The sequence below is a fragment of the Python bivittatus genome, unplaced genomic scaffold (genome assembly GCF_059951505.1).
Source record: "Python bivittatus isolate LINGU-HERP-01145 unplaced genomic scaffold, Pbiv_v1 ctg000020_np1212, whole genome shotgun sequence".
NCBI classification, from domain to species: domain Eukaryota; kingdom Metazoa; phylum Chordata; class Lepidosauria; order Squamata; family Pythonidae; genus Python; species Python bivittatus.
The window spans coordinates 101,669,321-101,681,477 of record NW_028277030.1 but is presented as its reverse complement, the minus strand read 5'-3'; the positions used below and the strand labels follow the sequence as shown (position 1 = coordinate 101,681,477).

Genomic DNA, 12,157 nt, shown 5'->3' with positions numbered 1-12,157 from the left:
ATTCTCTGAAATAAAGAAAAATCAATTGCGGAGGAGACTAAAACTGAGTAGGATATCTTGGCTAGTTTCAGATTTAAAGTCTATTATTTGAATCCATCCAGAAATTCTGTGCACATTCCATCCTAAAATGCTGGCAACTTAACCATCATAGGATTTGAAGCTGATGGTATTCACAACCTATGAGGGACAGTCCATGATCCTTGTCTTCAGTTTTGGTTTGGCATATGAAGTGAATCAAACTGCTGTGGTTTATGAACCAAGGTTTATTGATCAGCATATTATGTTAACCCAATCAACTGTGGTTTATTCAATAAAACATATTTAAATATACCATGGCAGCATAATATCTGGACCCAGCCACTGAGTCTGCCTGACAAATATATAATTGTCTTATAGTATGTTCTGAATTGCACATTCAATATCAAATATGATTTCAGCTTCATTTAACACAGAAGTAAAACAACTTGTGGTACTTGAGATGTTGTTAAATAACAACCTTCATCACCAATCACCACTGGTCAAACTGAATGTCATTCCTAGTGGCAGATACCAGGGAACAAAGTGCCTCACTTGCTCCTGAGTTTAGGATCACAGTAACCTTGCAAACAGAACTTTTCTAAAATGAAATAACAACCAGGAGATAGCCGCAAAATTAAAAAAAAAAAACACTTCTAAATAATTGGAAATCAAACAAAATATTTTGTGCAGCTGTTCCACCTTTCTTGCTTTAATAGATTTTTTTTTTTGTGGTAAGAGAAAAGACAGAAATTGAGGAAACACAGTATTGTGTTGTTTGAACACATACACACTGCTCCGCACTTAGCATGGAAGCTTTCTAGAACAACAAACTAAGTCGGACTCCACTACAGATATATATGGAAAACATTAATCTACCTCCTCCAATCAATGTCACAATGTTTAGATACATGGATCATGCTAAACCATATTGTGCTGTTTGATTTTGGATTAGCAAAACCCAGCCACTACAGATTATAAATCACACGATTCTTACACACTAAGCAAAAGCCAATTATAATTTATTCATTAAATAAGAGTGAAACACCCTGGCTTAGCATGTCGTATAAACACAGCCAATGAATCATATTGCTTAAAACTTCAGATTTTAATATTTGATTTGAATCAGACCCCTTTAAAACTTCATTTTGTGTCTTGCCCCAGAATCAACTGGTTTGGATTAATTGAAATAAAATTCACAGGCTTCTCTTTTCTTTGGAGAGGCCCTCTGGCTAAAAATATGATGTGACAATTGCTCTGTGGATTGGCAAGGTCTGGAAGGAAGGAAGTGGTAGGAAGAATAACCATATCTTTCTAGAAGCAGCCATTTCATGGATCACACCAATTTCCTGTAGCAAGGCAATTCCAGAGCCATCCTATTAATAGACACACGTCCATCATATGCAAAAGGTTTGCTGAAGATCATATAGGTGCATGTGGTCAGTAATTCTGCTACATGCCTGAGAGCAAACTGTATGTGATAGGAAGATGCACCACCTTTCGACTACTGGAAAAGCAGAACACCGAGAAAAGTAGCTTGGACGGAAAGCTACACACATTCATCTCTGTGTCAAGACAAGTAAGTAATCCAATTTTCATCTACCCCTTTCTCCCACTGTCTTGTTAAAGAAAAGGGATAATTATTTCCTGATTCAACCAGCTTTTGGCTTCTTCAGCTGTATAAAATATGAACCTCAAGCTAACATAGCATTAGTAAAACAAAACCATTTCAAGTAGGGGCTGGGGGAGGAGGCAAACCTCTGCACAGCCATTTTACTTTAAAGAGTGTGACATTGTACAGCAAATTATGGGGGAATAAACTACAATGATCTATGATGGAACTGGAAACAGCTGTTCAAGGAATGGGAGGGGTAGGGGGATTACAACCTGAAAGCAGGGTGTGATGCTTGAGATTTCACAAAGAGCTTTCTAGTTACATATTTGCATTTTCACAACATTCAGTAACCTTCTCACCATGCCAATTGTGTTTCAAAGGAGGCTTGAAAATGGAAGGAATAAATGGAATCTTTCCCCTGTCTTTAGTTATGAGGATTCAGGAGCCAACTGAAGAAGATAAGGAGGCATGAAGAAGAGCCGAAGGATGAGGGGGAAAAATCTTACATTATTGTCTGCCTATAGGTCAGTTAGCAATCTGTTTTCTCATATTTTGCTTCTGTTGCTGCTCCTATAGCTCGAGCGTTCCTTATTCATGCACTCAGTAGTCAGTGATTTGGAGAATGGTTTTCCAGTTCTGCTCTTATTCTACATTATTCTACGTTAGTCATGGGTCCAGAAGAAGTATCCCTCACAGAGCCTCTTTACCTCAGCCTCTAAAACTAGAAATAATAAATCAACACAGTCAGAAGAAGATCAGAGGCATTCACTTCTTTAAACCAAATGGATGTTCCCATTCTATGTGAACAGGGGGAATGCTGGCTAATAATAATTCTTGATAAGACGACTTTTGATCCTAATTTGTTCCATTATAACATAGGTTACACTAACTACAATGTTCCTTCAAGTTCAGATGTAACAATAAGTTCAGGTTAGGTTAAAGTAGGCAGCAGAAGTTTCTAATCACTTTTCAGCTTATGGCAGAGAAAAAGAGGGGAACACATGAGTTTGAAGCTTCAGTGCACTTACTTGCATAAACCTAAGGTTAGCACATACTATGATAATAATGTGAGGCTTAGTATAATGTTGAGACTGAAGCACTTCCCAATTTAAATTTTTATATTTTATTAATTACAATAACCATACACAGAAGCATACATAGAATAAACAAAATGTTGTTCCATCTGCATTGTCCTTCTTTGAAGGTTCCAACCAATGAATCATTAGGGCTGTGATAAGGTACTTCAGAGTTCAAGGAGGCCCAAACACTATACCTGTCTACAACTCTTCAAAGCAGCTACACATTTTTCTAGTACTGTTCAACAGTAGCAGAGTGCAGCGACATGATGCAGTTATCTTAAAAATGTGCAGGCAGATATTATATTCATGCCATGTGCACTCAGATGGAACAAAACTTTACATAGCCCTCTGAACCATGTCTTTTCCTAAAATATTCAATTTGATTCCCCATTCCTCACAGTTAACACTTCATCCCACAAGAATCAGCAAGAATTTCATGTCCACTGAGCATGCCCAATCTAGTCTTAGAAATATTTCACTATGCCCCCTTAGGGTTTTATTTGTTTTTCTATTACAGACATTTTTGGCATGGGGTATCAGCCCCTTGAGGTAGGTCAGGTGAGGAAACAGACACCACAAAGACTACTGGAACTCTATTGTTGTAGGATATAATAGCAGAATGTTGAAAGCCTAACAGAGTTTTCCCCTGCTTCCTCTTACACCAGAGAAAATCAAGGTGTGATAATCCTGAGTTTCTTTCCCACCCTCTCTTTCTCAGGGCTGAGCTGATGTTTACTTAGCTCCTCTGCCTGGGGGATGGGTCAGGGAGAAGGGGATCACATAAAATATTAAGAAAATTTCTGTATAAGGATGTAGGACAATACCCTGTAAGCATCCTGAGATTTCCACAGCTATTTTTCTGGGGGGCAGGGTGGGGGAAACAATTCTAATGTAATTCAAAATAAACTGTTCTTACAATTGACCATTGTCAGGTTCAGCCCAAAGAACTCTATGAGACAGTACAGATATAGTTCTACAGCATTTATTAGCTTCCACTTACAAGACAGAATCTCGCCAGACTTAATCTAAACTTCCCAAACCAGCAAGCAAACACTGCAAATTCCTTAGGGTGGTGCCAGTCTCATCCTCTTCACCTTCCCACGCTCATTCTGGGGGCTAAGGAAATGCTTATCTCCCCAAGAGCGGCCTTCACCAAACCATTCCATCACAACCATCTTACAAACAGACCAGTCTGGTGTAGTGGTTAAGGCATCAGGCTAGTAACTGGGAAACCATGAATTCTAGTCCTGCCTTAGGCATGAAGCCAGGTGGGTGACCTAGAGTGTCTCTCAGCTCTAGGAAGCAGGCAATGGCAAACTACTTCCGAAATCTCGCCAAGAAAACTGCGGGGATTTGTCAAGGCAGTAGCCAGGAGTCAACAATGTCTCAAAGGTGCACACACACAAAACCCTGACCATAGCTCTTAGTTAATTATTAATATATTCTCCAATTTCTTATTAAGAGCAACGTGAGTAGGTTGACTCAAGCATTGTACAATAAAACTTTGAGGAATCTATTCAAGGTTTAAATAAAATATTTTGCTTACAAAATTATGTACCTTACATCTTAAGTATGTCAGTATGTTGCTTGTACCCTAGTTGGTGGGATATAGATAACAGTATGTTGGCTTGCATGATAGTCTCTAACAAATTCCAGCTTGCATGGAATAGCAGAGGCATGTGTGGGGTAAAACTAAGCTTTGGTTGCTTTTATGGTATGTTGGCTAAAATGTGGCCAAACTGACTGGTGCTGTCTTTATTGTAAGGAGGAAATGCTGCATTTGCACAGATGTGACTTGGGCTGGTAATTTCTCTTATTAAAAAGAGTTATGTGAAAAATGTGATTGATCAAGGCCATGATGGGCAGTGGAGGTCAATATCTATTAGGTAATGAACATGGCATATGAAAGACTATGACTTGAAACATAAAGAGGAACAAAGGCTAAAAAGCATGACTAAGCAAAAGGAATAAAATAAAAAAATAGCTACATTCTATGAAACTAAGAATTGTGTTCTTGTTGAGTGCATCCACTCATATTGATTAATATATTTAGGGAAGGGAAACTAAAGGTTCAGTTATGTATGAAAGGGCTAAAAGGTATGTGAGAAACTAGTGTCATTCAGAATGCTAAAGGGGCATAAGTAAGTAGAAATCCATAGGTTGGTGATAGTTGTATATTATGCTCTAGAGAATAGTGAGAATAGAAGATCAAATAGCAAACAAATATATATAGGAAGAGTGAATAGGGGGAGAGGAAGACAAAGATTGAGAAGTCTGTGGTTGGTTGGAGATCCTGAAAGAGAGGTGGGAAGTTTAAAGAACAAAAAATAATGTATGAAACAGTACATGGAGATGCTGGAAGCGTACTATTTGCATTTTGCACAATGCTGCTTGCAAAAGTTGCTTTCCATAAAATTGCTTGCCAAGATCATGTATGTAAATAAGCAGGTATGGTTCTCCTCAAAAACTATTTAAACATTCCTCCTTGTTTTTATTAAAAATATTTGCAAGTCAAGATGCATTGAAACAAGAGTTTTATTAGGCAATCACACTGCCTCAGTCATGGACCTTAAGTGAAGAGCTACATGGTCTTAATGTTTATGAATGATTCAAGGTGATCATAGTCTTCCTCCTTCCATCTTCTTCTATCTTTTTTGATTTTCATAAAAAAAACTGTTAAGAAGTAAAAAGTGGAATAACCCACACTTTGTCTTTAAATGGCCATGCTAAGAAGCCTTTGTCTAGAACCATTCTTGTGTATTCATTCATAAAAGCAACTTGAGTTCCTAATACAAGAGCTCTTAATCCTATTATTTCTCATGTTTGGAAATAAAGTAACACTACACATGCTTGAATATGGTTTTTCTTGGTGTCAAATATTTGATGCCTATGTACCTATAAAGATGAATGCAGCCTGAAAATATGTTATTACTTCAATCAGTTATTTAGCACTGTTTTCCCCATCCCACAATACATCTCTCATAATTATTCTCAAACTTTCTATAAAAATCAGAAAAGACAATAGACAAACAATTCAGCTAAGCAGCAAAGGGGCAGCTGCTTACAAGCAAATGCCAAAAATGTCAATGCACCATTTCTTTGCACACTGGCTTGTTCATGAGCAAATAAAGCATTTACTTCCAATTATTCTTGCTCAATTCTGCAAAAAATAATGAGGCCACAAGAAAGACACTATTTTAATGAATGAAACACTTGTTGATAAGAACAAAACAGGGAGAGTAATACATGAAACTTATCAAACCACTATAAAGAATTAATTTTTATTAATAGCCACAGACATAAGACTGAAAGTATTGGCTTAAAAGGAGTTTATGTGAGCCATATAGTCGGGAAATATAAGCAATATTTCTAAGAAGCTGTCTGATAAGTGGGGATATAAAATCCTATAAATCAATATTTAGATCTAAAAAATTCTTGTTAACATCCAAAGCATACAAACTGCCAAGTTATGTAAACCACTGCTTGAGTTTACACCACAAATTACTTTAAATCCCAAGCTGATGCATTTGTATTCATGTGAAAGATAGAATTGATCAAAGTTGACCCTGGAGAGAAACATAAGCATCTTTCACTTCTCAAGAACATTTCAGAGACAGCTTCCTGTCTAAAATGTGTGGGATAGCAGCAGTCAAATGGGGATTCTATTTGCAACCTTTCTGTATATCAACCAACTACATTCCAAGCAAATGCAGGATAAAGTAGACTTACTTGGAAAGGAGGATGACACAATTTTGTGCTCTCCGGCCATCAATCACAGAAAGCTCTTTAACCTTTCGACTGGATAGGTATAGATCTTCAGTTGATCCCATTTCCTTCTAAAAATAGTTTAAAAAACATGAAATCATCTCTATCTTTTTCCTGTTCCTGTTTTTCAGTCAATGCAATACAGAGAAGGAACACTAGATGGGCAATGCATCATATCCAAAGTAACTAATCCATGAGGAAATCCACTCAAGATGTAGTATTGTGATGCTATAAAAATAAACTTAAAAGAAGAATAAGAAAATGTATACACGTTTTCTTTCCTTGTCTGTCATCTATTTCCTTGCACACCCAGATATAAGTGTACATAGACAGCAGGATATATGCAAGCATGCATGCATGCATATGTATGTGCATCAGGTCCTTATTTTATTGCCTTCGCTATAAATTGGATTGTCTAAACAAGTATAATTAAATGTAGAACACATACAGAGTCACATGCATTACAACACATTATATAAACTTGTATCCAAAATAAGGCATGTTCAAAAAGCAGCAACACCACCATAAAGAGATACCACAGGGATTCAATCAATACTTGAGAAGTGACATAACCCTTGCCTTTGTGGATAGGATTGAGGTTCAGAAGAGGATCCTGATGGAGAAGTAAGGAGAAGCATGTTTTGCTGATGCCACTTTCCCCTGCTGCTCCTTAAAAGTTTCTCGAGTTGAGTTCAATTTCTAGCGACTGCAAAGGACACAGCCTTGTAGTCTTCTTGGCAACAATGCAGAATTATTCAATGTTGCCTGCTTCAAGATGTTTTTCAACTTCCCAGTCTAGGATACACACTTAGGATTCCATGATGCTCTCCCATGTAAGAACTAACCATGTTGACCCTGAATGATTGATTGATTTCTTTCTTTCTTTCTTTCTCTCAATTCCTCTCTATTACTTGGTTTTTTAAAAAATCCATAGGACAGCCTCTAGTATCAATCAGGAATTTCCACCCTGCGCTGTACTGAACGTTTATTGTTCCATGGTAGAAACAGTATTCTTGGTACTGTTAGCTAACTCTTAAAAGATTTACTCTTTTAATCTTGTTACTGTAAGAAGGAATGTGAGCCACTCATTGTCATATTGGAATCACGTAGTATATAGAACCCAGTAAATAAATAAATACACAAACAAATAAAATTCCTAAAACCTCATATTGTTCCAGAAGATCCTCAGTTTAGTGGAGCAGATATTCTAAGAATTGAGAAGCTGAAAGAGGAAGAATCAGTAAAAGTCACCTCCCCCTTCTATTCGTGGGGACATTCATGACATAACTCAATTCAAAAGATGCTCCCATTAACAAATGAAACTCAGAATCCTTCCCTTAATAAATAAAAGTACAGAATTATTTACAAGAAGTGAGTAAAGCCTATCCTTCTGTCTCATAAACAAAAGAAACCACAGCATCTCCAGCATTCTCACTTGTTCATATGGTTTGGATACACAAAAGCACACTGAATTTTGATTCCTCTCTCAAAATCCTTATTACCTTTCTCTTAAGCCCAGAAAGACCTATACATGTGCAGATAAAAGGTAAGGCTTACATGATCATGCAATAAACAAAGTGGGTTATGAAGTTACAGTTGGATCTCATAATCTGGAAAAGAAATCTGAAAAGTCAGGAAGGGGACAGGCGGTAATACTCACCGGCTTACAGGAGGAAGAAGGATTAGTTAGCAGGTCCTACTCAGGCAACAGTTGAAGATAACAGAGAAGGAAACATGCCAACAGTTAGCCACAGCAATAAAAAGGTACAGAGTTTATCAAAGCAATAATATTTGGTCTTTTAATGAAGCACTGGTTAACATGACATTGTATTAAAATAATCAAAGAAGAAATGCATCAGAATTTGTTCTCCTTTCCACAGTCACAAAAGTAGGAGATACCACTGATTTGTACAGAATTTGTACCTTTTCTAAACAGATTCTAAAGACAATAGTTAACAGGATTTCATAGGCAATAATAAGGTCTCTCAGTACTTTTCTTGCAATTATGTAAGTGATGTTATAAATAATGAACTGGCAATTTGAACATCCTAAAAGAATCAATGAGGGACCTTGAAATAAAATTCTATTCCTGTTTAACATTGCCTTCTCAGTATATAACAAACAGCAAATTGAAGTGAAGAACAGACTCTTTGTCTTTTCCAAGAAAGAAGAAGTCGTTTACAGGAAAGAAGCTGGGGGACCAAATACAATATCATATTAACTACGGCAAGAAAAAGAAATGTCTCATTCATGCTCATGCATGCAACCTTACTCTCCCCCCTCCCCCCGGGATTTGCTTTGACATCTGGGTTTGGCTTCATTTGGCTGAAGTTTAAAGCCCAGAGTAAACAGTGAATGACCAGAATAGAATTGGCCTGTTTGGATAAGCAAACCTCATTTTGATCATATCTTAAACTTGCAGAATCATGCTTCAGACCATTCTACTTCCTGTGACAAGACAGGAAGTCTTCAATTAACCATACTTTCCATCGAATTCTTTGCAAATCTTAGCCTGTCCCAAACTTGGTTATTATAGTTTTCTGGTTGATAAGAAGTGCTAAGAGGTCATTTGTCACTGAGTGGGAATCAAAATTTATATGTTGATTCAGAAGTGGCCAACTCATTTCCATGTGCTTTTTGGCAATAAAAAAAGAAACTGAAACTTATAGGAGTCCTGAAAATTAATGGTTTACTTCCGAAGGGGAACTGAAAGGTATTGGAGTCAGGTCAGTTTTCTGGACTAATTTATTAAAGCCCTTCAATAGTTTTGTGCAGTGTGGCATTGTTATTTTATATTATTGGAGAAGAAAAGCTGAAGCTCCAAGCACAGCTGTGGACAATCATTTGAACAGCAGGCAACTGGAAGAAACCTTGTTTTCAAAATATATATTTAATAGCTAAGAAAGAATCTGGAAAAGGAGGAAAAAGAAAGTTAAAGTCCCACTGATTTATCCAGTTGAGTCTCATTCATGAGAAGAAGACAGTATGAGGATGATCTGCTTTCCAAGAAAAGGAGGGGAAAAAACCCTGAATAGCTCCTGTTAAAAGTGTGTCACTACTGTTAGCGTTGAAGTATCCATTATAATCTATTATTTGAAAGAAAAGTAAAGAAAATGAAGCCAAATACAAAGCTGAGCCAATCTAAATTTATTATGCAAGATCTATTTGCTCAGAAGAAATTGTATTACAAAATGGGGGGGGGGGGGAAACAGAATTAACATCATGAAACAAGAAGGGGAAAAAAGACTAAAAAGAGTCCACTGGAGTTGGGCTACTAATAAATTCAAAAAACTAAAGTAAACTAAACTAAACTAAACTGAGCTAAACTAAACTAAACTAAACAACATCCATCATATAACAACTACAACCACAAATCAGATTGGAGATCCCAAGACCTGCATTTTTTCACTAATGGCAGACACTATGGCAAACAAAATGTAAAGCTAAAACAATGATAGCATAGTTAACCTCCAAGATTGGTATCAAAAACTGACATCCTGAGGCACCTGTTGAGACCCCATTAAAACTGTCTACTTACTGTTTGGCATTCTCATCAGCACTCGGTATCTTGGTCAAGCCCCCATTTGATGTCTCACAGTGCCTCAGAATGATGCTATATTGATGACCTTGCAGGAAACAATGCCCAGGGCTGTGGCACACCATTTCCAGCCATCAACACCAGGTAAGCTAAGGGCCCACCAATAAAAGAGGGGACCTGGTATAACTCAAACCTGGAATCAATCTGTTTATCCTAAAAGAACCATCTATGAAAAGACAGTTCCTGCTGCTTGCTCCTCGCTATTGGTGCACCAATTACTGAAACCATTTCTATGGAGGAACACAGGGAATTCAGAATTTGAGGTGAAGGGAACCGCACTGAAATGCTTTACCTGATGTCTTTGATAGGCTGAGAACATTTTTTCGAAATCTTCCAAATCTAGCATCTTGAAAGCTCGTATGTCATCAATTTCATGCCAGATTGTACCATGTATCTTTTCCTGAAATTCAAAGACATGTATATAGCTATGGTTAGTCCTACATTCTATTGAATCATGTGAGTTGAAACTACACTTTTTACCTATCTATCATGACTCTATCTTCAACCCCCAAGTATACCCAAAGGCCAAATGTTGTTAAAGGTAATTCTTAGAGCACTGCTTCCTTCATTTCTTCTTTTCATGTGTGATTGCAAATCATTCACCTAACACTTTATTAAATGATATTTGAGATGCTTTGGATAAAATACACTGCACTGTAAAGACACTGTTTTTTTAATGCAAAAGAACAAGAAACATCTGAAGATTTAAAAAAAAAACCCACTGTTATGTTTAAGGAAGAAAAACATTAGTGATGGAGAAGGAGAAGGAGGAGGAGGAGGAGAAGGAGAAGGAGATGGAGAAGGAGGAGGAGGAGGAGAAGGAGAAGGAGAAGGAGAAGGAGAAGGAGAAGGAGAAGGAGAAGGAGAAGGAGAAGGAGAAGGAGAAGAGCTGCACAGCATATAGTGTCCTGCAGTCCAGACTGGCTAAAAATAGGACTCTCATAGCTCCTGGACTGAAGCTCACAAAAGGCATTCACGTAGCAAAGTGCATTAGCACTTCATTATTAAACTAATTAAGAACAGCCTGCATCTCCCACTCGCTCTTATTAAAAGAAGCAAGAGAAAAATGAGTTATTCTAAGAAACTAAAATAGCCAGGAACAACTCAATGGTCAGAACATGATTAAAAGAAGCAGCAACTTCTGGAGAAAATCCAGGACAAAAAATAAAGACAAAACCAAAACAGCCATGCCTTTGGACTCTCCTGAAGTCACTTATGGCTTGCAAAGATGTATTATATTACAAAGCAAGTTTCCACTGAGAACTTCAAAGTTTTCTGCTTTGTCTCTATTAAATTCACTCAGAGCTGTTAGAGTGTTATGGCCTGTCTAGTCATAATTTTTTGTTGGACATAAAACCAGAATATGGAAAATGACCTTGGGACACATTTTACCCTGCACATCTTTATGAGGAGTATGGGAAGCCACTCCTCCTGTAGTTAGAAGCTACTACAGTCAAAAACATAATCCAGAAATTGACTGTCTAAAATGGAACCCAATGAAGTCCCATTATTAAAGCTGACTAAATTTACCACATGAAAACACCAATACCAAAAGTTAAACCTCAGAAAATCCACTTTCCCATTAAGACACACTGGTTATATTCCCTTTTCTTTATTCTTCATCTTCTTGGTTGGTCAACTGTTTCCATTGCCCAAATCTGTTCTGATGTCATTTTTATCTTATACTCTGGTAGAACAGCTTTGCAACAGTCTGTCCAAGCTCTTCCTTCTTTTTCCTTTTTTTCTGGGACTTACAGCTGAATTTGGTACACTACATATCCAGTTACAAAAAGAGAAGTGTTCTGGATCTGGATGCAGGTGTGTCAGGAGGAGATTTCATATGTGTTGGAGAGGAAGCAATGAGATTATTGCAAGCAGGAACTGTGGAATGAGCCGAGCAAAGATGAGATGCCCAGGACAAAACTGGCTGGAGGCCTGGAGCCAACTGCGTAGGGTTTCTGAGGGGCCAAAGAAATGGGAGCTGTTTCAGAAGCACAAGCAGCAGAAAACTGAGAGCAGCAACAGGCCAAGAGGTGAGAGCAGCTGCAGAGCTAGCAGCCATGCCAACCTCTGCACCAGTGACAA

The 12,157-nt window shown here is 37.6% G+C and overlaps 1 protein-coding gene across 8 annotated transcripts in view; it reads right to left on the bottom strand.

Annotated features, from left to right (window-relative positions):
• Nucleotides 1–12,157, bottom strand: part of DAAM2 (dishevelled associated activator of morphogenesis 2) — a 232,472-nt gene that overhangs the window by 40,838 nt on the left and 179,477 nt on the right. For 7 of the 8 annotated variants that reach the window (XM_088145491.1, XM_088145498.1, XM_088145510.1 and 4 more), the window contains 3 exons: nt 10,365–10,472; nt 8,135–8,170; nt 6,439–6,545 (listed from right to left, as the gene is read on the bottom strand). In XM_088145491.1, coding sequence (XP_088001617.1) covers nt 6,439–6,545; nt 8,135–8,170; nt 10,365–10,472 — 251 coding nt within the window. The remainder of the gene's footprint in view (nt 1–6,438; nt 6,546–8,134; nt 8,171–10,364; nt 10,473–12,157) is intronic. The other variant, XM_088145524.1, reaches the window with a different exon arrangement.